This window comes from Anomaloglossus baeobatrachus, chromosome 1 (genome assembly GCF_048569485.1).
Source record: "Anomaloglossus baeobatrachus isolate aAnoBae1 chromosome 1, aAnoBae1.hap1, whole genome shotgun sequence".
Classification (NCBI taxonomy): Eukaryota; Metazoa; Chordata; class Amphibia; order Anura; family Aromobatidae; genus Anomaloglossus; species Anomaloglossus baeobatrachus.
This window is the reverse complement of record NC_134353.1, coordinates 559,904,215-559,930,787: the sequence shown is the minus strand read 5'-3', so window position 1 is coordinate 559,930,787 and position 26,573 is coordinate 559,904,215. Positions and strand designations below refer to the sequence as shown.

At 45.3% G+C, this 26,573-nt stretch overlaps 1 protein-coding gene across 1 annotated transcript in view; it reads left to right on the top strand.

The window, feature by feature from the left end:
* The window catches only part of SNAPC3 (small nuclear RNA activating complex polypeptide 3), an 89,417-nt gene that overhangs the window by 21,731 nt on the left and 41,113 nt on the right, over window positions 1-26,573 (top strand). Inside the window, exon 2 of the mRNA XM_075339569.1 lies at window positions 16,488-16,568. Within this exon, the coding sequence (XP_075195684.1) occupies window positions 16,488-16,568 (81 nt within the window). The remainder of the gene's footprint in view (window positions 1-16,487; window positions 16,569-26,573) is intronic.

The following is a 26,573-nucleotide window of genomic DNA, read 5'->3' as shown; positions in this document are numbered from 1 at the left end:
CCCCCCACACATTACATCTCTCCATAATGTTCCCCTGTCTCACACACGGCCCTTCTTGGTAATGTGCCCCTTTTCATAATGTCCCCCACACACCCTGCCCCTCTGCATACTGTGTCTCCTTCACAATTCCCCTAACCGCTTTCCTCTTACAAAAGAATACTTAATCTTTGGCTCCTCCATAGTGTGATTATTGTTTCTGGCCACCGCCATGCAACTTCTGCTCCGTGGTGACATAATCACACCGCTGCACGTGTACTAAGGGCTGACAAATGCTCCTCTGCTATTCCCCTGTGCCGGCACCAAAGTCTGAAAGATGCAAGTATAATTGAATATAAGAAGATAACTGGAGTCTCTCAGTTCTCAGTGGGCCGTATGTTAGGGCCTGCCTTAAATTTATCCTATGGTTAAGGTAACTGTCCTGGAATCTCTGGACAGTTGACAAGCCACGGTGTGTTCTTTTTCTGCTGTATGTTGCTGTCTGAGTAAGACTGGGTAACATACAGGGAGAAGTACATGCCCCCAGTAAATATAACTGAAAAACCCAACTAAGACTTAACAAAAGTTAAAGGGATCCTGTCAACAGGTTTTTCCCTTATGAGTTGTGGCCACAATCAGTGAGCCCTTACATACAGCATTCCAGAATGCTGTATATAAGAGCCTAGGCCGCTGTGTAGAATGTAAAAAACACCTTTATAATACTCATTTAGGGGGTGGTCCGGTCCGATGCCTCCTCCATCTTGTGTGCTCACTGTACTTCTGCCCAGCCCCGTGTGCATGACATGTCCTACGTCATTCACACAGAGACCGCCATTGCGCTCCTGCTCATACGCACTTTGATTTGCCCGTCTGAGGGCAGAGCAAAGTACTATAATGCGCAGGTGCGAGGAAAAGTCAAAGACTGCCCGTGCATGCGCACAAGATGGAGGAGGTGCTGGACCGAGAGCAGCGACATCCATACGACCGGACCGCACCCTAGGGGTATATAATAAAGGTGTGTGTTACGTTGTACATAGCGGCCTGGGCTCTTATATACAGCCGTCTGGAATGCTGTATATAAGAGCTCCGTGGTGATGGCCACAGCTCATAAGGGAAAATCCTGGGGACAGGTTCCCTTTAAGGCATTAGCTACATCTAGTTTCATTGCTAATATTGCCAAAATAGAGGCAAAATCTAAAAACACAATTGTTTTCTTCCATTCTGCAGCCAATATTACATTGTGTTCTTTTTAATTACACTTTGCTGGGCGATTTACTTTGCACAGTTGTTGACTAGTACAATTTTATGTTTTCCTTTTTTTCTCATTACATAAGACCTTTAACAAGCAAATTGCAATAGATTTTCATATTCTATATAGAGGTTAAGGCTATGTGCCCACGCTGCGGATTTTGCCGCGGATTTGCCGCGGATTTACCGCGGATTTGCCGAAAATCTGCAGCAGCGGCACTTCCAAGCCATTTCTATGGCATTTTGGAAATGCTGTGCCCATGCTGCGGATTTTTCCGCGATGGATTTGCCGCGGATTTTGATCCGGAAAAATCTGCAGCATGTCAATTATTGTTGCGGATTTTGTTGCGGATTATTCCCATGCAAGTCAATGCAAGGTGTAAAATCCGCAAGAAATCCGCAGGTCTGTTCCCACAGGCTCTTTTTTCCTGCGGATTTGGTGCGGATTTCGCAAACAAATCCGCAGGAAGTGATGTAGGATAGTTCAGGAAGAGGAAGTTTCACCATTTTGTAGTGTAGAGTAGTGGCAGTGTAGTCGTGGCTGTGCTTATAATGACTTGGTACGAGCGTATGCGGCTAGATGTTGAGAAGCTCATCCAGTTGGTAAGTATGTCTGTATAGGGTTAAATAAAACTTGTTTTTATTTCCCTACTAGTGTGTTTGTGTGTTTTATTTCATGTGGTGTCCGGACTCTGGATTGCCAGCTAAAAGCAGCTAGTTACAGGCTGCTTGCTTTTAGCTGGCAAAACAGGATCCCAGGTCTTTTTTCACAATTCTTTTTTAAAAAAAAAAAAAAAAAAAAAAAATGTGCTCCGCTGTATTTTCACTGTCCAGCCCGATGCAAGCAAGCAACTGAGGGCTGTGCTTCTCAGCGGGATAAGGCTGAAGCATTCTCTGCCCCTCCCGCTGAGAAACACAGTCCTCAGCTGCCCCTGAAAATGGCGGCTCCGTTGTGAAGCGCCATTCACAGGTGCTGTACCGAGGCTCATCCAGCTGCCCTGATGCATTGGCTGGCTGGGTAATATAACGGGGTTAATGCCAGTTTTCTGCAAACTGGCACTAAGCCCGAGGTTCATAATGTCATGCCTGTGTAGACACGGCCATTATGAACCTCCGTTTGGTACTAAAGAAAAGAAAACACTTTTTTTAAAAATTTTATTTGAAAGAAAAACACACAAACATCCCTGATTGCCATCTTTATTACTCCCTGAATCCCCCGACGATAATCCATGACAACTCCGAGCCGGGCTCCGATGTGCACCCGGCTGACCCGGGCACTGACGTCAGCCGGTGACAGCAGCCGTCAGTGTATTATTAAATGCTGCACAGCTCTTTTCCGGCAGCTGGGAACGTCTGATATCAGAGCCCTGGTCAGCTGACTTAATTCGCGCGCTCAGGTGGGTCAGCTGACTGCACACCGACAGCTGGCGATGTGCACTCATGTGACCCGGGCACGGACGTCAGCCGGTCCCAGCAGCCGTCAGTGTTCGAGATGCTGCAAAGCTCTCTTCCGGCTGCTGGTACCGGCTGACGTCCATGCCCGGGTCACATGAGTGCACATCGGAGCCCGGCACGTCAGCTGGTCGGTGTGCAGTCAGCTGACCCGCCCGCGCTCGCGAATTGTCAGCTGACCAGGGCTCTGACGTCAGATGTTCCCAGCTGCCGGAAGAGAGCTGTGCAGCATTTAATACACTGACGGCTGCTGTGACCGGCTGACGCTGTGACCCGGGCTCAGTTATGAACTGAGCTGACCCGGCCAGTGAGTTCTGCCGCTCACAGCAGCCGGCAAAGAGAAAACCAGTGATTACAATTGTCCTGGATTAACCTCTGAGGCTTGGGAGTAATAAAGATGGCAATCAGGGATGTTTGTGTGTTTTTCTTTCAAATAAAATTTTTCAAAAAGTGTTTTCTTTTCTTTAGTACCAAATGGAGGTTCATAATGGCCGTGTCTACACAGGCATGACATTATGAACCTCGGGCTTAGTGCCAGTTTGCAGAAAACTGGCATTAACCCCGTTATTACCCAGCCAGCCAATGCATCAGGGCAGCTGGATGAGCCTCGGTACCGTACCTGTGAATGGCGCTTCACAACGGAGCCGCCATTTTCAGGGGCAGCTGAAGACTGTTTTTCTCAGCGGGAGGGGCAGAGAATGCTTCAGCCTTATCCCGCTGAGAAGCACAGCCCTCAGTTGCTTGCTTGCATCGGGCTGGACAGTGAAAATACAGCGGAGCACTTTTTTTTTTTTTTTTAAAAATACCAGTGAAAGGGAACATGGCACCACATTTTTTGGCGGTAAGCTGCGGCCACCACCACTGGGTTATTATATACAGCCTGTTAAAATGCTGTATATAAGAGCACAGTGGTGTTGGCCGCAGCTTTTTACAAAAAAAGTGGCGACAGGTTCCCTTTAAACATTTCTGCCCTTTTATTAGCCCAGTTTCAGAGGCCACATAACGTGCCACCCTTGTTTAAAACATTTGAAAAAACAAAAAAAATCGATAATACTAAATAAATATTAATCTGTGTGGGGAAATCAGTTTCCATCTAAAGAAATGTGCTAATGGAGAAGAAAGGAGGGTTGGGACAGGAAATGACATAAAGAGCCTTTTTTTTTCCTTCAAAACAGACTAAGCTTTATTCAGAAACACAATAGAGTACAATGGACAAAATCCGCAACGAAATCCGCATCAAATCCGCGTCAAATCCGCACCTATGCTAAGGTGCGGATTCCGGGGGAAAGCTGCGGATTTTGATGCAGAAAAATCCGCAGGTACATTCTACCGTGGACACATAGCCTAAGGCTATGTGCGCACTAGAGCTTTTTACCTGCGGATTTACCCGCGGATTTGCCCCGGAAATTTCTTGAGAAATGTCTGCAATCTTTGTGCAGACATTTCCCATGAAATTCAATGAGAAAAAAAAATAGCTGTGCGCACTGTGCGGATTTTTCTCAAGAAAATTTCTTGAGAAAATTTTCTCGAGAAACTTTCTTGAGAAAATGTGCATGTCCATTAATTTCCGCAGGTACCGGGGGTATTCCGGCGGTATTCCGCAGGTAGCAATGATGTGCGGTATACCCCCGGAATAGCCGCGAATTACCTGCGGGAATGATCATCGCTGCCTGCGGTTTTGCAGGAAGCGATGTCATTATGTCAGGAAGAGGAAGCGGAGCAGACGTCACACTCCCTGGACGCCGCACAGAAGCGCTTCCGTGCGACCTCCAGGTGCCAGTCTGTGTCCTGCTCCGGCCTCGCCGCTGCCTGCACTGCAGGGTGTCAGTGTCTGCCCGCAGTGTGTCAGTGTCTGCCCGCAGTGTCAGCAGCCTGTCACGCTGCAGCGCAGGCAGACACTGACACAGGCAGACACTGACACCCTGCACTGCAGGGTGTCAGTGTCTGCCCGCAGTATCAGCAGCCTGTCACGCTGCAGCGCAGGCAGACACTGACACCCTGCAGTGCTGGGAGCCGCGGGGATGACGATCGCTGCTGTCAGGAGGTGAGATCATTACCTGCTGTGACGATCTCCTGCCTCCTGACGTCAGCGCTGTCTATGCCCGTCTCACGAGCAGCCCGAGACTGTCACTAGCGGTGACGTCACGGGCTCTCGCGATACTTCTGACAACGCAGTCAGTGACAGCGCTGACGTCAGCAGTACAGGAGATGATCACAGAAGGTAATGATCTCATCTATGCTCCTGATGGCAGCGCTCGGCATCCCCTGCAGTGACCTGGGCTGACCTATTGATGTTAGCTCAGGTCACTGCATTGCTCTCCCAGCCAATGGGGAACATTCTGTTCTTCATTGACTGGGACAGCGACTATGGTATGGATCGCCGTGGGACCCCCCCCCCTATTGGATTACGCCGGACGTGGATTGATTGTTCTTTTCAATAAATTGGTTAAAGAGGCTATGTGGGGAGTGTTTTTTCAAATAAAACTTTTTTTGTTGTCTATTTTTTAATTACTACTGACTGGGTTGGTGATGTCGGGTATCTGATAGACGCCTGACCTCACCAACCCCAGGGCTTGATGCCAGGTGACATTACACATCTGGCATCAACCCCATATATTACCCCGTTTGCCAACGCACCAGGGCGCGGGATGAGCTGGGGCAAAGCGCCAGGATTGGCACGTCTAATGGATGCGCCACTTCTGGGGCGGCTGCGGCCTGCTATTTTTAGGCTGGGGAGTGTCCAATAACAGTGGACCTCCCTAGTCTGAGAATATCAGACCCCAGCTGTCCGCTTTACCTTGGCTGGTGATCCAATATGGGGGGGACCGCACGTTTTTTGTTTTAAATTATTTATATAATTTAAAATAACAGCGTGGGGTGCCCACTGTTTTGGATTATCAGCCAAGGTGAAGCTGCCAGCGGTGGTCTGCAGGCTGCAGCCGTCTGCTTTACCCTAGCTGGCTACAAAATATGGGGGGACCTCACGTCGTTTTTTTTTAATTATTTATTTATTTTATGGCTAAATACAAGGCTAAGCACCCTTTAGTGCCACATGAAAGTCACTAAAGGGTGCCAGCTTAGAAAATGCAGGGAGGTGGAACATTATATAGGTTTTTCTCATCTATCTATCTATCTATCTATCTATCTATCTATCTATCCCTCTATCTATCTATCTATCTATCTATCCCTCTATCTATCTATCCCTCTATCTATCCCTCTATCTATCCCTCTATCTATCCCTCTATCTATCTATCTATCCATCTATCTATCTATCTATCCCTCTATCTATCCCTCTATCTATCCCTCTATCTATCTATCTATCTATCCATCTATCTATCCATCTATCCCTCTATCTATCTATCTATCTATCCCTCTATCTATCTATCTATCCCTCTATCTATCTATCTATCTATCTATCTATCTATCTATCTATCTATCTATCTATCTATCTATCTATCTATCTATCCCTCTATCTATCCATCTATCCCTCTATCTATCTATCTATCTATCCCTCTATCTATCTATCTATCCCTCTATCTATCTATCTATCTATCTATCTATCTATCTATCTATCTATCTATCTATCTATCTATCTATCTATCTATCTATCTATCTATCTATCTATCCCTCTATCTATCTATCTATCTATCCCTCTATCTATCTATCCCTCTATCTATCCCTCTATCTATCCCTCTATCTATCCCTCTATCTATCTATCTATCCATCTATCTATCTATCTATCCCTCTATCTATCCCTCTATCTATCCCTCTATCTATCTATCTATCTATCCATCTATCTATCCATCTATCCCTCTATCTATCTATCTATCTATCCCTCTATCTATCTATCTATCCCTCTATCTATCTATCTATCTATCCCTCTATCTATCTATCTATCTATCTATCTATCTATCTATCTATCTATCTATCTATCTATCTATCTATCTATCTATCTATCTATCTATCCCTCTATCTATCCATCTATCTATCTATCTATCTATCTATCTATCTATCTATCCATCTATCTATCTATCTATCTATCCATCTATCTATTCATCTATCCATCTATCCCTCTATCCATCTATCTATCTATCTATCTATCCATCTATCCCTCTATCTATCTATCTATTCATCTATCCATCTATCCCTCTATCTATCTATTCATCTATTCATCTATCTATCTATCCCTCTATCTATCTATCTATCCATCTATCCATCTATCCCTCTATCTATCTATCTATTCATCTATCCATCTATCCCTCTATCTATCTATCTATTCATCTATTCATCTATCTATCTATCCCTCTATCTATCTATCTATTCATCTATCCATCTTTCCCTCTATCCATTATCTGTCTATCGATTATCTTTATTATTTATTGCAGGGACAAACCTGCGGTAAATCCGCGGCAAATCCGCGGCAAATCCGCATGCGTTTTTGCCGCGGATTTTTCCGCAGGTGCGGAAATCTTCCACTCCCAGAAGTTTCTCAAGAAATTTTCTTGAGAAAATTCACATTTCTAGTGCGCACATAGCCTAAGGGTTTCTTCTTCTTCTTTCAACATTCTGGAATTCCAATATGGACAGCGAGGTAGTCCTAGCTTTCATAGGGCATTATGCAAAAGTCCTTATCTAAACGTATGTTCTTTTTTTTTTTTTTTTTACAGATATGCTGTTCCGAGAAGCTATGTATTGTGTATTTATACAACATACAGTAATACAGTAAATCATAAAAAATTTTCCACATTTCAACCAGTTTTATGCCAGACAATTGCCTAAATTTGCTTGATGAATCATGGCTAGAGTTGAGCGAGTACCTAACTATTCGTTCTCACTATACTCATAACGATTAATGTCTGATACTCGCGTATTCGTTCTAAATAGCGGGTGCAATGCAAGTCAATAGTGAAAAACACGCCAAGTAACGAGTAACTCGATTGCCGTACTATTTGCTACTCGCACGAATAGTACGGCATTCAGGTTACTTGTTACTTTGTGAGTTTTCCCCATTGACTGTTCGGAATGAATGTGCGAATATTAGACAGTACTCGTTATGAGTATAGCGCGTACGAATAGTTAGGTACTCGCTCAACTCTAATCATGGCCTTAGTATTTGAGATTTCCTTCTTGCTCTCAGGGAATAGAAATGAATGACTCAGGCCTGTTTGCTCTTCTGCCTTGTCTTACTTAGTAAATAATTGCGTTCCCCAGGAATAACAATTCTGGAGTTCTTGTTCTTAGACGTTTGCGTTACGCTGTATCGCTATTATTCCTCCTGAAGCCGTGTGAACAAATTGGCATCTGGTTGTCACCATTCTATTTGTGAATTGGGTGTGTTCTATAAAAATTTGTCACTGTCCAAATATTACATTTTTTTTGTTTTTCTCTTTCGTACATTCCCTTTAATCTAATGAGTACGTCAGCAACTTTAAGCTTGCAACGCTGAGATCTGGAAACCAGCTGAGGTATAAATATGTAGATGTTCACATAAGGAAAAAGCCTGAAACAAACATATAGTCTCCAACCCTCTCTCCTCTCCTCGACTCCTCAGTGACAACTCTAGCATCCACCCAGGAGATCGCCAAGTCCGTCATTCAAGACCAGTGTTTGGGGAGCATTCAATGGCCAGAGTCCAAGTTTAGTGGCTTCAGCCCAAATGGCCATTGGACATCATGATGCGTAACAGACTAAGGGCCCAATTCATTATTAGAATCACACTTGTTTTTTCTTTTTTTTTTTTTTTTTTTGTGTTTTGCACTTTTTTATGGTTTGCACGAAATTCCTCTTTCTACTTGTTTTTTTTTAATCTGTTTTATGTGTTTGCCTGTTTCTGTTCGCTTTTTTTCACCTGATTCATAATTTGCGACTTTTTGAATAGTCACAAAATTTGTTTAAAATTTTGTTTGCAAAATATTTTTAGTTATTTCATGAAACGGTCTAGTTTTTGCAAAAAAGATTGAAAATATGAATAAAGACCGTTTTTGACTTCGCGAAAAATGTGTGACCTGTCTGCACCATTTTGATTAATTTGGTGCAGAAAACATCAGCGATTACCACAAGGCCAAAAAAGAAAAGTCACTTAAAAAAAAACTCTGTAATTGATAAATTGGGCACTATGATTTATTTTTCTATTGTGCTCCTTACAAAGGTTAATTTACTTAGAGGGGTTTTCCACTCTTAAACTTTTTTTTTTTTTTTTTCCCCAAAAATACACCCAGCTTCTTGAAATCACGCCAATACTACAAAATTATACTCTTCCGAATTCCTCTAGAGTCCTCTTCCAACTCTGCTTGGGTCCCCTGATGGTCTCCTCCATACTTCCTCTTTAGACTGTATGGCATCATTAGTAGCAGCAACATTAACCAGCAGGTTAAAGGGGTTGTTCCCTTTCAATTAAGTTTCTCCCCCGTCTGCAGTTTGTTGTAAAACATCAAACTACCGTACTCTCCTTCCCCTTGTCCACAGAGGAGTCTCTGCCTGATACCTGGCATTGGCTACTGCGCTGAAGTCACATTGACCGTGCGGGAACTAATTATTGAGCTTAGCTGCACTGAAGGGGGCATTCAGTCTATACTGGCAGAACCTGAGCTCATTGATTGGCTGCCGCTCTGGTAAGGTGACATCAGCACCACAACCAATGCCAACCACTGGCAGAAACTGCGTAGACTCGCCGGTGGACACCGGTAAGGTGAGTACAGCTCCCTTGTTTTATAACAAACCTCAGCTAGGGTAATAATGACTTTTATCTTCTATTGTCTCTAGGTACAGTTTCATAAGCTGGTCATTGATTTAAGTGGTAGAATATGTGTTTGGACTTCAACAAATATCTGCCGTATACGTACACTATATCATGTACAGCAGTTTTATTTTCCCTGATACCATGCTGTTTCCCCCGCATGATCTGATTGTGTTGTATTTTCCTTGTAAAGCTGATCTCATGCTTCTTCTTAATACTTCAACAGAAACAGAATTGTTCTTCCCAAAGCTATAATACAGTAGAGTATTTATCTGGGTATTATGACACCTGAATATCCGGCAGAGCATGTGCAGTATATATAATACAGGCTATAATCATGTATGGATGTGATGCCGTACCATTCAGGTGACCATATATTGTAGACCAAATCTGCTTCACCCAGACAAGAACATGGCAGAGTTTGTTAGATCTGTACCATCTTGGGAAAATCTGAATGATCCTGCAAAAGCACTGCACATAGGAATTTCAGTAAGCTTTATCTCTTAGCACAGAATTGTAGGTATCCCTAATCGTAAGGATTGACCTCAGCACAGGTTTATATATCCTTGATTGCTTGAACTGACCATATATATCCTAGTTGCTTGCTCAAGGGCAGAAAGAATGCAACAACATTTTAGCAAAAATATGACCATTGTGGGGAGAACTCAAATATACAAATCCTGATTGATAAGAATGAACAGGATCTGAAGGCCGTGAGGAACAGGTAACTTTATCACATGAGAAAAATAAAGGGCATTAATCATCGCTATCAAAAACTACTGCAAGATGATATTCATGCCTATGGAGAATAATATACAACAATTAAGAAGTTGTTTTTTTTTTTTTTTATTTAAAAATGAGGTTGAGAAGGGTGTATAAAAAAACCCAAAAAATACTATTGCATCGCATGATACTCAGCTCCTGCTCTGCTGGAGTGTATGTTGAGTGCCATGCCAGTATGATGCGATCCTGTGATCGCAGCACAGCCGGGGAGGAGGGGGCGCACTGCGGAAGAGAGAGGGACTAATCTCCCAATCTCCTCCATTGTCAGCTGATGCGTATATCACACTGCACTCCGCTGTAATGTTTGTACAGTGCGATGTTTCTCTTGCACCCATAGACTTGTATAGGTGTGAGAGAAAACTAATTGGATCCCCCCTCAGCATGCTGCGATTGTTTTCGCAGTACGATTAGTTCAAATCTGTGAGAGGAGACACTGAAACTTGCTGAGAGTGCTTTCCCAAGTTTAATTAAAACTGTGTGTGTGTAATATATAATATGTATGCGTGTGTGTATGTATGTGTGTATATGTGTGTGTGTGTATATATATGTGTATATATATGTGTATGTATATATGTAATATATATATATATATATATATATATATATATATATATATATATATATATATATATATATATTTGGTGTATGAATTTTTTTTCTTAAACTATTATAAACTTTTTATTTTAACTAAGATGGGGGTTAGAATTAGAGAGGTGGTGCACTACAAAGCATAGTGGCCACATCGGTGTAAAGCTGAAACAGAAGGCTTTGTCTAAATCCCTTCTGTTATCAGTTCTGTCTGTGAGCTGCGCTACCGCTGTCCGCTCAGTTCCCACTACGTGACCCCCGGCTGCAGTGACCTCTGATGGTGGAAGTTGACCCAACATCACCGAGGCGGGACCCGGTCTCCCGTGAGAAGATGAGTGTTGAGATTGACTATGACAAGGGTTAGAATAAAGAGTAGCACTAGGGTTAATACAAGGATGAAGATTTAGGACTAGGAGGACAACAAGGGTTAATACAAAGATGAAGGTTAGGACTAGGAGGTGGACTAGGGTTAATTCAAGGATGAAGGTTCGGACTAGGAGGACGACAAGGGTTATGACTAACATTAGGATAAGGGTTACGAGGAATAGGGAAGGGGTTGAGGCCAATGTACAGTCGTACACATTAGACTGATGAACACTCCGATATTGGTGGGATTGGCTGATAGTCTGTGTATGGGGCATGGGAGTGCTGGTTTTTCAGCAACCTTGAAATCATTTCACCTAAGAAACATTTGTACTTGTTTGTCAGGGGATTGGTGGGTGGTTTAGAGGTTGATAATCAGGAATCAAGCATTCTTTGGAATGTTTTTTTCCAGATTATCAGCTTGTATTAATGTGCTATTAAGTGACACAAAATACCGTACTTCTTATGTCCCAGTATTTTATGATTTGCTAATAACAGGTATTTATAAGTGTGTGCACTTTATAACGTTAACACATATGCCTTTCCTGACGAAGCCGCCCTGATGTGGTGATACGTGTGGGATTTGCCAGGTTACCATCTGATCCCCATATTATAACAGTACTTGGCTGTTTATTGTAGCCGTTACCTTTGCCCATACTGACCTGGGTTATCGTATGGTATAAGAATATATATACTTTTCATTGTTGATTTCTCTACTTTTGTGCCATCATGATCAATGGGTGTCAGTACATTCTTGGCTGGTGATCTCATCTTGATCGCATTTCATTGGCCCCTTGGTCTGTATGCTTTCTATACCACCCTTCGACTTGCATTCTAAGGCTACATGCGCACACTGCATCTATTACTGCGTTTTTGGTGAAGTTTTGTGGTCACAAAGATACACCCAAATGCATGCCTTTCCTACCCCCAGAAAAGTCTGAGATTTCTGTTTTGCTGTTTCTTTTTTTTATTTTTTTTTGGCTGCGTTTTTGGAGACGCAGCTAAGATGCAGCATGTCAATACTTTTTGCATTTTGTCCCTGCGTTTTGGAGGACTGTCGACTGTCAGATCAATCTCCCTCTGACTTGGGGTTGGCGTGGGATTTTTACCTGGTATCTGGCCAGATGCCGGTCCCCATATAAAGTCTATGGGGGCCAAAATCTGGTGTAAAGGGGTAGGAGCAAACACTTCATACTTACAGATTCACTGATACAGCTGTCACACTTCTCTTGCAGCTGCTAATTCACTTCTCGGGCCGCTCATTACCTTCATTGAATATGCACTGCTTAAGTGTCTGACACTTCCAATCACAGACGCTGGTGGGCGGGTCTATATTATACAGTAAAATAAATAAAAGTTGGTGTAGACTATCCCCATATTATGATACGTAGCACAGATAAAGCACAACGGCTGGGAGCTGGTATTCTCAGGCTGGGGAGACCCATGGTTATTGGGCGCTCTCCAGCCCAAAAATATCAGTCTGCAGCCGCCCAGAATTGCCACATCCATTAGATGTGACAGTCCTGGCACTGTACCCGGCTCATCCAGATTGCTCTGGTACTGTGGCAATTGGGGTAATATCGAGTCAATGGCACTCCACAGCTGGCAATAAGCCCTAGATTAGTAATGGGAGTCGTATGAGACCCCCCATCACTAATCTGCAAGTGAAAGTAAATAACCACAAACACCCTAAAAATGCTCTATTTGAAATAAAAGTCAAAAAGCATCTTCTTTCACCTGTTTACTAATGCCAAAAGCAGCACTGCAGGTCTGACATACTTCTCACGAGGTCCCATGACGATTCAGCTCTGCTACATCTGAAGCTCACAGCGAGCGCCATAGAACATGCCTGCCCGCTGTGAGGTTCAGGCAGAGACTGGGCCATGATCAACGGTGAGGTAACTCAGGTTAGCAGCGACCACAGCTGGAGTCCTCCACCTGTGACCGCAAATCACCTAAGTGATGTCACCACTTGTCATGCGGCTCACTTCAGTCGCTACCTCACAGCGGGCGGTCATGTTCTACGGCACTCGCTGTGAGCTTCAGATATAGCAGTGCTGGAAGCGTCGTGGGCCCTCTTGTGGATTACGTCAGACCTGCAGGGGTATTTTTGGGGCTAATAAAGCGGTTACAGGGTGCTTTTTTGTCTTTTATTTAAAATAAAGGATTTTTTGGGTGTTGTGTTTATTTACTTTAACTTAAAGATTAGTGATGATGGGTCTCCTAGACGCCTACCATTACTAATCTAGGGCTTAGTGCCAGCTGTGGGCTGCCATTAACGCCTTATTTCTTTGATTGCCACAGCACCAGGGAAACAGGAGGAGCTGGGTCCAGCACCAGAATTGGCGCATCTAATGGATGTACCACCTCTGGGGGGGCTTTTGGGCTGCTATTGTTAGGCTGGAAAGGCCCAAATAACCATGGCCCTTCCCAACCTAATAATATCAGCCCCTAGTTGTCTGCTGTACCTTGGCTGGTTTTAGAAAATGGGGGGGGACTCCATGTCATTTTTTTTTTTTTTCCCCCATAGATAATTAAAAAAAAAAATAGCATGGGATCCCCTCTATTTTTCTATTTTTCATAACCAGGCAAGGTACAGCATACAGCTGAGCATTTCAGCTTGTAGCTGCTGCCGTTCCTCTGCTGGATATGAAAAATGGGGGGACCACACGTCATTTTTTTACCAAAATATAATTTAAAAAACAGCTGGCCAAGCAAGCTATTGCTATTTATCAAGCTAGTATGTTATTTTTTCTATCTATTCTTGCTATCTATCAATTATCTTATCCTATCATATTTTGTTTCTCCTTTAAACAACGCATTAACAAAAACTCGGCAAAACGCCATGCCTTTTTTCGGCGACAAGCTGCATTTCTGTGACCACAGGTTAAAAGATGCACTTAGAAAAAGATGCAGTCTTATGTGGTTTTAGTTCATTTCTACACTTCTATTTTGATTTACTCTTTGATGTGCATTAAGCTTGCTGCTTTCTAAACTGAAATCCACAGCCCTTCCAAATCTTAAAGGTAGCGTCTCGCAGTTTTTTTAATTTTGTATTAATAGTGATTATGAAATTAAGTATTTTTAATACAAAATTAAATTCACTGTTTATTTTTTTATTTAATTCTAGTGTTACTGAAGCACTGGGGGCTGCCATCATGGATTTGGTGTGTGTGTGTAATGACAGTTACTCACCTCCGTTATGGCAGAGGACAGTGGTCGGAATCCGACCCCATTTAGTAACATTAGAGAAGGCGTCTGCTGTGAAATGGACGCGCCCTCTGGGCTGTCCAGAACACAGCAGAGGGAGGAGATCAGCGCCATCTTTGTGGAGCACACAGCATGTGCACTTTCCCCCGTCACCCGCCAGGATGGATGGAGTGAGTACCGGGTGATTGCACAGTTACTGATCCTGGCGCGCTGCTCCCCCACTCTGCCGTTCCCCCCCCACTCTCCCCCGTACTCTGCCGCGACCCCCCCACCCCGCACTCTGATGCAATTCCCTGCACTATGCCGCGACCCCCCCCCCCCCCGCACTATGCCACCACGACCCCCCCCCTCCCGCACTCTGCGGCAACCCCCCCTCTCCCGCACTCTGCCGCGACCTCCCCCTCTCCCGCACTCTGCCGCGACCTCCCCCTCTCCCGCACTCTGCCGCGACCCCCCCCCCTCTCCCGCACTCTGCCGCGACCCCCCCCCCTCTCCCGCACTCTGCCGCGACCCCCCCCTCTTCCGCACTCTGCCGTGGATCAGTGGGCAGTGTGGGGTCATTGGGATACAGTCAGTAGACAATGTGGGGCATTGGGATACAGTGCGGTGCTGGATACAGTGGAGCACTATGTAGCTGGCCTTAGTGACACTTTAGACATATTAGGATCACTCTGTGGCCACCAACAAAATGGCTCCGCACAGTGTCCCTACACTCCACTTTCCCTTATCCTGCTGGAAACCCCCAGATTGGGAGAGGGAGGTGACATCACACACAGGAGAGCAGACTCCACCCACTTTTACTGCAGCTGTAATGTGAGATATTTCTACAGTCAGATTTCAGCAGCTGCTCCCCTTAGTGTTTAAGAGTGGAATATATCAAACTTTATTTATTTTTTTATATTTTTCTTAATTAAAAACAAATAATTTTATTTAAACATAACATTAAAACATCAATACTTTACTTTTTTTTCAGTTATTGGAATTTTTTTTTTTATGACGACTCCTTCCCTTTATATTGTATATTTTCTGCACTCATTCATACCAAGCATGTGGTTTAACATGTGGATTTGGTAAATTGCAGCAAAAGATATTGACCTGCTGTGATTTAAGAAAACAAGAACAAAAAAAAAACAAAACAAAATACACAACAAAAGCAAGTCAGTATTTCTGTGCTCGTCCCAATAAAAAAAAAGTCAATAAGATCAATCCTCTTTCCCACCACCAATTCAAAATATATGGTTTGCAGTTCCATAAAATATAAATCTATCGACACCTTTTATATCTTCTATCTGATGCTACATTTCGAAATAGTTAATATTTTTCTCTTTATGCAGATGAGCTTTTCCCTGTGCACTGTCTCCTGAGGTGTCTCTGCCTAGCACCAGCATCTTAAGGGTATGTGCGCACTAGGCGTTTTTTTCACGCTGCATTTTTATGTGCGTTTTTGTCTCAAAAAACGCACCCGCGGCTAAAAAAACGCGGCAAAAACGCATGCGTTTTTGCCGCGATTTGGTGCGTTTTTTGCTGCGTTTTTAGTCATAGAAACGCGGCTATATGCGTTTTTCATTGCGTTGTTGAACATTCATTGAACTCAATGGGTGAAAAACGCAGTGGTCACCACAAAAACGCAGCTACAAAAAAACGCTGTGTGCGGACAGCACTTCTGAAAACCCATAGACATTGCTGGGGAAGCAATGTCACTGCGTTTTCAGCACAAACGCGGTAAAAAACGCTAAAAACGCCGCAAAAACGCCTAGTGCGCACAAGGCCTTAGCTTGATTAATGGCTCACTGTCCTATTTCTTTTTCTGACATCACGCAGACAGTGATAAATCAGTGATGCTAAAGATGTTGTTACTGGGTGGAGAAATAATCTCTAGACACAAGTGGATATACTGTACATCTTTGACGTGATAGTCAGTGCATTTCAGCAGGCGTTGTATAGTTCACTAATCTGCCTAGATTAGATTAATTGCCACTACCGGACATCTTTTATATTTGCCAATCTAGTATATTTTGAAAATCTTCTTGACATTTCACAGAATGGAGGATTTCCTTCATTGATGAATTTCACTATTTACTTGTATTACTTGTACTATTTATTTTATAATATATTATTTATTTTATTTTAGTGTGGATTCATTAAAAAGTAATGATGGAGAGGAAGCTGATCCGGAGATAATCCCTGCAGATAGCCGCCTGGTGACTTTGAGGTATGCTTTGATCAGTGAATAATTCTATGACATATTACTTAGACTAGGTTCACATTTCCGATAAAATGTATCAGTCACAAATCGCGGCTCTGGTGAACAATGGCATCCCTTTAGCGGATTCCGTTGTGTCCCATACACTTGTATTAGTCGCGGATTGCGACTGATGACCTTGCGTTGCATCCGCTGCGCCGCGGTCAGTCTTTTTTTGACTGACCGCCGGGCGGGAGCAACGCAGAATGTAACGCTTTTCTGGCTGTCAAAATTAACGAGCCGTGCGGGAATCCGTCGCCATCCGTCAAGCTTGGAATGGATGTCTATGGTGCTGGATTCCGTCATGCTCTACTGAGCATGCCCAGCATGTTTGGCACACCCACTGGGCTGTCCCAAACACAAACGGATCATGACTGATCCATCAAAAAACGGACGCACAGTGGATGCAACGGACGCAACGGATCAGTTTTTTCACAGGATTCCTGTGAAAGGAATCCTGTGAAAAACACATCCGTTGCATCAGTTGACAACTAAAAAACGACTGATCCGTTTCTGACGGACCTGACGGATTTAAAACAACGGAAGTGTGAACCTAGCCTTAGCTGAACATGTCGGCTGATCAGATTTGCCACATGTCTACTTTACGTCAGCATCTGTTTTGAAGCATCATTTTTGTTTGTTAGGAAGTTACAAAGGTTAGAAGTTCATCAGCAATTTTCACCAACAAAATTTGTAAAGCCAATTTTCTTTAGGGACCAAATCACATTTGAAGTGACTTTAAGAGTCCTATGTGACAGAAAATACCCAAAAGTGACACCATTCTAAAAACTGCACGCCTCAAACTGCTGAGAACAACACACAATATGTTTATTAACCCTTTAGGTGCTTCACATGAGTTAAAAGATATTTGCCAGCAGATTTTTTGCTACCTCATCAGACAGCAACATAATGTAGGCAAGGAGAGTCTGAATCCAACAATGTATCACATAGAGATTGGGTGCAGCTGCTCTCACATAAGCAGAGAATCTAGATCCAGGAAAGCAGGATAGCTGATTAAGCTTCCTCGCCCACACCAGGCTCTCAATAGATATTGTGCATTGCCTGTGAGGTGTCAACCACAACTGGGGCTTGTCAGTCTGCTATGCACGTGTTACTAGTCCTATAATGGTGCTCATAGGGTAATACACCCTTTAGTTTACGTCAACAATAGTTTACACGCAGATAAGAGAACCACAGTCTTCTTTTTGTTTTTTTTTGTTTTTTTTACCCTTACAGCATGCTGTCCTCAGCTTACATAGCATAAACCTGCTGACAAATTCCCTTTAACCCCTTAACAACTGCGGGCGGTAAAATTACGTCCTAGCGGCCATAGGGTTAATCTCACTCTGTTGCCGGCGGCAGGAGCGAGAGATCGGCGCACATCTCAGCTGATTTTGTATAATCTTTGTTTATTAAGAAAAATACAATACAAATGACAAGAACCAATGCATAGGATCAAATATTGCATACAAATTTGACTTACAAATCAATTCCTTAGTAATACAAAAAAGAGTCATGTAGACATATATCCTTCTGGAAAGTAGCAAAAGGCAATAACAGAGGGAAGGGAAGAAAGGAAGGGGACATGCATATCTCAAGATCTTTCAATTACGAATGTTTTCTGCCCCTCTCCCCCCCTCCACATTTGTTTGACTCTGCTCCCTCTGTTTACTTTGGATAGGGTATTATTTCAAAACCAAAATATAATGAGAGGGAGTCTACGTACCCACTTGACTCATATACCAGAACATTAGGCACTAAGAATGCAACTTAAGGTCAGGAAACAGGGTGAAAAAAAGAGAAAAAGAGAGAAAAAAAAAAAGGGGGGGGGGGGGAATGAGCTAGCAGTGAAGATAGTAACGACATAGAGAGAGAAAGAAGGTGAAGGGTGGGTAAGTCCGAGGGGAAGGGATGTCCATGTTCTCCCAGGCGCGGCTGTTGGAGAAACCAGGCCCGGCCAGTATTCCCCTTCTATTCAAGGACCAAACAGTTCTCTATACGCATTTGTCTCTTTGAAAAGGATCCAAGGTTGCCAAATCTTTAAGAATTTCTCGCTGTTCTCTGTCACCTCCGCGGAAAGCTCCTCCATATAACATATGGAGGAGAGTTCCTGCTGCCATTCTTGCATAGAAGGAGACGTTGTCTTCCGCCAGTGTCTAGGTACCACCGAACGGGCTGCCGAAAGGCAAAATCTAAGTAAGTCTCCTTTTTGTGTCTTAATTGAGCCGGGCAACATGGACAGCAGAGAGATCTGTGGGGAGGGCAACACCCTCTCTCCAGAGATATTGGTATATGTCCGAAACATCTCTAGCCAGAAGGGTTTAATTAGCGGGCAGTCCCACCATATATGCAGCATTGACCCCGGGGAACCTCCACACCGCCAACACAGCTCAGATACAGAGGGGAAAATCCTATGCAGCTTCACTGGGTATAGGTACCATCTTGATAAAATTTTGTAATTCTTTTCTTTCGCATAGCCTGCCGTGGCCAGCTTATGGGTAAACAGATATGCTTTCCGTTTTTCTTCTTCAGAAAAGGTGGTGCCCAATTCTATCTCCCATTGTGACATGAAGTGTGGATCCGTATCTGCCTCAGGAGCTGCCTGACTCAACAATTTATAAATTAATGATATTAAGTGAGAAGGTGGGGACTTCTGCATGAACAACCCTTCAAATGGGGTCAAGGAAGGGTTGGGTAGATGTTTCCATTTTCTCAATCTATTGCTTACAAATGAGTGCAACTGTCTGTACTCTATCCATGATAATGAACAAGGGGGATCCAGACCCTGCAGATCCCCAAAGGACATAATGTCATGTCCTTTTAATACATGATGAATCCTAACATCATCATCTTTTCCCCAGCGCAAGAAAGTGGAACGGTCAGATCCCGGAGCAAATTCCGGATTGGAAAGGATCGGGGTGAGCAGGAGTGGAGGACCAGATAACGAACTTTTTTGTCGGGTCCGATCCCATTCTTTTAGTGTGGCCTTTACCAAGAAGTCAGCCGTAGGCAACTTTACTCCCTCTCGTGACTCCAACCAAGGTAGATACCGCAAGGGTACCTGCGCTCCCCCTTGCTCTAATGCTACCCACTTCTTATGTTCAGCAAAAAAGTGCCAGTCAAACATGCGCATTAATAGAGTAGCCTGATGGTATCTACGGAGGTCTGGCAGTCCAGCCCCTCCCCTGTCCGTCGGTCTGGTTAAAGTATGATATTTTATTCTCGCCCTCGAGTGTCCCCATACAAACTTGATCAACGCCGATTTGAGTGTGCGGAAAAAGCTAGCGGGTGGAGATATGGGGACCGCTTGAAAAACATATAGAAACCGTGGGAGTACGTCCATCTTGAAAGAGTTGATACGTCCAAACCACGAAATAGGTTTTTTGTGATATGATAGGAGATCTTTGAGTGTGCGTGTCAATAGAGTTTGATAATTTAACGCGTAGAGGAGAGAGAGGTCAGCCGGGATCTGTATGCCCAAATATTTAATTGCTTTAGTTTGCTACCTGAATGGGAAATTCTGTTTAGCCAATGCCACTTCGTGGGATCTTAGGGTGACACTCAGTGCTTCCGTTTTTGAGTAATTCACTTTGAAATTGCTTACCTCTCCGAATCTCTCAAACTCCTTCATCAAAGAGGGTAGTGTAATGTGGGGTTGAGAAACATAAATCAATAGGTCATCAGCATACAGGGAAGTCTTATAAGTCTCCTCATCCACCCGTAGACCATGTACACTGGGATTCCTCCTTATAGCGTTAGCGAGGTGCTCCATCACTACCACATACAGCAATGGCGAGAGAGGGCACCCCTGTCTCGTGCCATTCCTTATCGCAATGGGTTGAGACAATGCTCCATTGACCTTGATCCGTGCCGAGGGACACGTATACAACGCCAATATTTTTTGTAAAAAGAGCGGGCCCAAGCCAATCTTTTGTAACGCGGTTCGGAGGAAATCCCAATGCACCCGGTCGAATGCCTTCTCCGCATCCACAGACAAAAGGCCAACCGGTGAGGAAGAAGAGATCGCATTAGCCATGAGTAATAAAGTCTTATTCACATTGTCGCGGGCCTCCCTACCTTGAACAAATCCGACCTGATCTGAGTTAACAATTGAGGGGAGGAGAGGGGCCAGTCTATTGGCCAGTGTTTTAGAAAACAATTTCACATCCACATTTAATAAAGATATCGGCCTATAATTGGTAACCAGAGATGGGTCCTTGCCGGGCTTCGGCAAGACTGTAATGAACGCCTCCAGGGACTGCGCCGCAAATGGAGTCGTGTCTGAGACCGAATTGAAAACCCTTGTAAGGAATGGGGCTATCAATTCTCTAAATGTCTTGTAAAATGCCGGGGAGAACCCATCCGGGCCCGGGCTCTTTCCTGCAGGAGAGCTTTTAATCACCAGCCCCACCTCCTCCTCTGTAAACTGTTCTTCTAATTGTGAGACCTCCTCCTCCCTCAACGGTGTGGATGCCGTGTCTGTGATGTACTCATTGATCCTCTCCATCAGTTTACTCTGCTCCATATCCGCCAGGCGTCCCTTAATGTTATATAGATCAGAGTAAAATGTCCTCATTTCCTCCATGATCTCCACCGGGGTTACTCGTGTCAGTGCCGCCACGCCGCTGTATTCTCGGTATGAATGATGTGTTGTTGCGGGGGTGAAGAAGGCGTGACAGGGGCCTACCACATTTGTCCGAGTGTTGATATAGGAAACGTTGGTAATGAGAGCGGTATTTAAGGTATTTTTCGTTAAGAAGCGTCTTCAAGTCCTCTCTATTTTTAACGAGGTCTGCTAAGACCCCAGCTGATCTGTTTCTTTTATGTGTTGTTTCCAACCTATGTATCGCATCAAGTAGTGTGCTAATTTGCAAAGTCTTCAACTTCTTAATACGTGCCCCATGTTTTATTAAAACTCCCCGAATTACGCACTTGAATGCTTCCCACTGAAAAGGTAGGGAGGTGGAGTCCCCGGCGTGTGTTGCCAAAAAGACCTCTATTGATTCCTTGACATCATTTGCGCACAGTGTATCCTTCAATAGATTGTCGTTAAGTTTCCATGTCCACTCACGCGTCTGACCCCCCGGGGGCGAAAGTGTTAGGAAAATAGGTGCATGATCGGACCAAACCACGCTTCCGATCTCAGCAACTGGGTGCCATGTGAGGACGTGCTGACTTACTAAAAAAAAATCAATACGGCTATATGAGCCGTGTGGGTTTGAGTAAAAGGTATAATCCCTTCCCGAGGGGTTTAATACCCGCCACACGTCCGTCAATTGAACCTGATGCACCTCCCGTTTAAAGGACCGTAAGTGGGATAAGGGGATCGCGCTTCGGCCAGTTGAAGTATCCACCTGTGGGTCTAGGGGCATATTAAAGTCTCCCCCCAAGATGACCACTCCCTCTGAGAATTCTGTAAGGGTTCTGAGAAATCCCCGTCCCGCTTTTGACTGATCTACATTGGGCGAATACCAACCCGCAACCGTGAACACATTACCTGAGATTCTCAATTTAACCATAACGTATCTGCCTTCTGGGTCCAACTTCATGTCTATCAAGGAGGGACTCAATGATTTATGCAAGGCAACAGACACCCCCCTGGATCTAGAGTCTGCGTTAGTACCATGGTACCAGGTCGGGTAGTAACGATTTTTCATGTTGGGGACACAACCAGTTTTATAATGAGTTTCTTGGAGAAGAAGAATGTGCACCCTCTGCTTGTGCATATCATAAAGAATTTGGGTCCTTTTTTGGGGAGTATTAAGTCCCTTCACATTCAAAGAGCCGAATTTTAGTTCCGCCATGGTTCCGCACCTAGGGTCCAATCAATCACCTGTGTTTGGAGAAAGGATAATAGGGAAGTTGGGGAAGGTTGTAGAAAAAACAGAGAAGGAAAAAAAAAAAAAAAAAAGGGGGGGGGGGAGGATGAAGAGGAGAAAGAAAAAGAGGAAGAAGAAGAGTTAGAAGAAAAAAAAATTAAAAGAAGAGGAGAGAGAAGAGGAAGTAAAATAAGAAGAGTTTGGAAGGAGAATTAGAACAATTAGAACAGAAAATACTTCAGCACCAAGAAAGGGCTAAAGCGTACCGCCAAACCTGACGGAGTTAATGGGGTAGAACTATATAAAGCTGCACCTAGGCCAGCCAAGTGCAACAACCCCAATAGAGAAGCGGACTGCACACGGAAGGCAGCTCCGCCTGACCCAGAGCATATTATTTTAACAACTTATATCAGCAACCTTAATTTTAAAGTTACTCCGCCCTTCAGCCTTTAACTTTAGCACCGAGTGTGTTCCTCGCGGGGGCTTGGCGGCCAATTAAGATGTTCTCACCATCCCCACGACGACGCAAACTCAGGCCACAACCTTTAGACAAAAGGCAAAAGGAGGCCCCTCCAACACATCCTTGGTAATGCAATATAACATTAACTGTCAGTAGTGTGTTAACCTGTAATGAGAAAAATCAAACCACATCTCTGTAGTAATATGACTTATACGCCTTATAAACCTTCATAAATCTTCGCCTCCTTGTGAATGTCCGACCTCGGCCACGATCTTCGGGCACTTCTTCCTGGTTTCTCCTCCTCTCCCAGACCGCCGCGGGGTGGACGCCCCCTGGACCCCCGGGGGGCAAACACGGCCAGTCTGTGATGGTCACCTCCGGAATCCGTAAGGCCGCTGTAAACGCTGGAACCCCCACCGGGTGGCTCAATACGTGCACCCTGCCCGCCTGCCGTACCCGCAGGCGAAAAGGGAACCCCCACGTGTACGGGATATTCCGTTGGCGCAGCGAGTCCAGGAGCGGGCGTAATGCCCTCCTTTTCTGGAGTGTCCATCTGGAGAGATCAGGCAAAAGTTGTATCCTCCGTCCCTGGTGTCTTAGATTCTCTGCCGAGCGGGCCCGCCCCATTATGGCGTCCTTGAGTTGGTATCTGTGTACCTTGCAGATGACATCCCTAGGACGGTCCGGGTCCTGAGAACGGGGACCCAAAGCTCTATGTGATCGGTCCAGCTCCAGGGGAGAGTCTAGTGGGACTTGTAACAGAGCATTAAAAATGTGGCGTAGGGTTTTGTCCAAATCCACAGATTCAATCGATTCCGGCAAGCCACGGACCCTTATATTGTTTCGTCGGTTGCGGTTTTCAATATCGTCAATGAGGTCAGTCAGATACTGAAAGTGAGCATTGTGGGAAGAAATGCGGGAATCCTGCTCTGTTATTTTAAGTGATAGGGATTGTGCAGCAGCTTCAACAGCCCCCACTCTTTCCCCCATCTGCTGTACTTCGTCTCTCAGGCCTGATAGCTCTGCGCGATAGGAACTTTCCAATCTAGTTACATATGAGTCCATATCAGCTTTTGTAGGGATATTTTTGATGTGACTACTGAGGCCCTCTAACACCTTCCACATCTGGAGCAAAGGCTGATGATCTGTGTGGCCTATTCCCCCGCTGGTGCCAGGGTGCCCGGCCTCTTGAGCAGCACTATTAAATGTAGCAGCTGAGAAACACAGGCTTGCAGGGGGGCTCCCTCCAAAGAACACAGTCCCAGCGGTTCCCATCTGCACAGGGAAGACGCCCAGCTCCGTGCCAGCAGCAGCACAGTGGTCGGGTGAGGCAGCCCTCCTTCCCTCCCCCCTCCGAGTCTCCAGGCCCAGAGTAGCTGGCGATCCTCCAGTGGAAGTGGGGCCAGATGAATCCTCCAACATCATGGACCCCCCCGCATCACTGCCCTCCCCTCCCGCTCCAGTCATGGTAAGTGCCGCCTGGGTGCAGACTGAGTTTTCCGTCCCTGTCCCGCCGGCGTTCTGGGCCTCGGCGCCATTTTGCCTTCCCACCTGAGGAGCCGCTCGAGGTGCCGCTCCGGCCTGCCCCTCACTGACCTGTGCCCGCTCTTCATTGCCGCCTGTGTCCGCAGCCGGAGCCCGGGCGTCAGCTGCATCCTCCGGGTCCTCAGCCGCCACTGCCGCGGCCGCGGCTGCGCCCAGTGAGCGGCCGCTTCTCGTATGCCTCGCTGCGTCCGCCATCTTGTGCTCAGGGGCTGCCCGCTCCGGATCCCTCAGATAGCTCCTGATATCCCGCGTTGTGGTGGCCGGTGTTTTAAAAGTATGTCGGGGGCCTCCTCCCCTCCTCCTGTTGCCCATCCGCTGCTCAAATCTCCGTTTTTGTTGCCCTGGTGTTATAAATGCCCGGGTCAGGGCAGGAGCAAAGACACTTCACGACTCTATCCCTCCATGTCCAGGCCACGCCCCATCTCAGCTGATTTTTATAGCTGAGATGTATGCCAGGCATGAGCGGAATTGTTATCCACCCTTGCTGTTTAACCCCTTAAATGGCACTGTCAATAAGTGACAACGCCATTATAATAGCGATTGCGGTAAACATTTACATGTCACGTGACTTCCGGTTTCGGTGGTGTGATCACGTGACTTCCAGTGCTTGTCATGGTAGCACAGGGCCATGTGATGACTCCTGTAGCTCACATGATCCACTTACTATTTCACCCAGCCTAGAGCTGGGTGAGACAGGAATTGAGTATATCTGCTGTTCACAGCTGTGATTAGCAGATATGGAAGATTGATCAGATTGCTGATCCATTTAGCCCCCTAGGGGACCTAGTAAAATAAAAAAAAAAAAAAAGTTTTAAAAAAATAAAAAAAACTTAAGTTCAAATCACCCCCCTTTCTCCCCATTGAAAATTAAAGGGTTAAAAAAATAAAAAATATACACATATTTAGTATCGCCGTGTTCAGAAATGCCCGATCTGTCAAAATAAAATATAAAATCAATTAATCTGATCGGTAAACGGCGTAGCGGCAAAAAAATTCCAAATGACAAAATTACGTTTTTTGGTCGCCACAAATTTTTGTCGCTCCATTGGGAGACCCAGACAATTGGGTGTATAGCTTCTGCCTCCGGAGGCCACACAAAGTATTACACTTTAAAAAGTGTAACCCCTCCCCTCTGCCTATACACCCTCCCGTGCATCACGGGCTCCTCAGTTTTATGCTTTGTGTGGAAGGAGGCACACATCCACTCATGCTCCCATTTTAGTCAGCAGCAGCTGCTGATTTTATCGGTTGGAAGAAAAGAGGGCCCCCACAGGGCCCCCGGCATGCTCCCTTCTCACCCCACTAAGTCGGCAGTGCTGTTAAGGTTGAGGTACCCATTGCGGGTACAGAGGCTGGAGCCACATGCCGTTTTCCTTCACCATCCCTTAGAGGCTCTGGGAGAAGTGGGATCCTAACCGGTCATCCATTCACTGGGACCGGGCTCCCTCCGCAGCCCCTGTGGGAATCTGCCGGACAGGAGACTTTGTATCATCAGGGACAGGACCCTGCATCTAAAGGTACTCTGTGTCCCCATGGGGACGGTGCATGGAGCGCTTGTTTCACAGACGCTGCAGCTGCTGCTGGTTTTGTGACGACCGGGACTTCCGCGCCGACCGCGGTATTAAATTTAGTCCCCGGCTTCATGCGGCCTAGTACCATAACTCCCGCCCCCGGGCCTGTCAGTCAGGGGTAAGGGCGGGACGGTCGACCTGACGTCGGCAGTGAGGGCTGGAGCATACTTTAGGTTTCCTCCCCCCCCTCACTGATCACTGTGGGGCACCAGATTCCCGCACTTTACTAGTCGCCGCCCACGGCTCCCTCCTCCCCTGAGAGCTCCGGCAGCCATTTTTACAACACATTCTGCCAGTGGAGGATTTCAGGAACGAGCTCTGCAGCTCTGGGAGGCCCAAGGCAGGGAATCTGGTGGACACACACCGCTTTGGGCGGTCGGTAAGCCACATCGGTCACCCGGTGCTGGTCCCCCTAGGGTGCCGAAGTGTGTGTGTGTGTGTGTGTGTATATGTATATGTATATATAAATATTTTCTCTGTTCGGCCGAGTTGTTTTGCTTTTGGCTATATACCCTCAGTGATCACTCTCCTAGGAGACAACAGCATGTCGTCCACAAGGAGCAAGGGCGCTAAGGCAAAG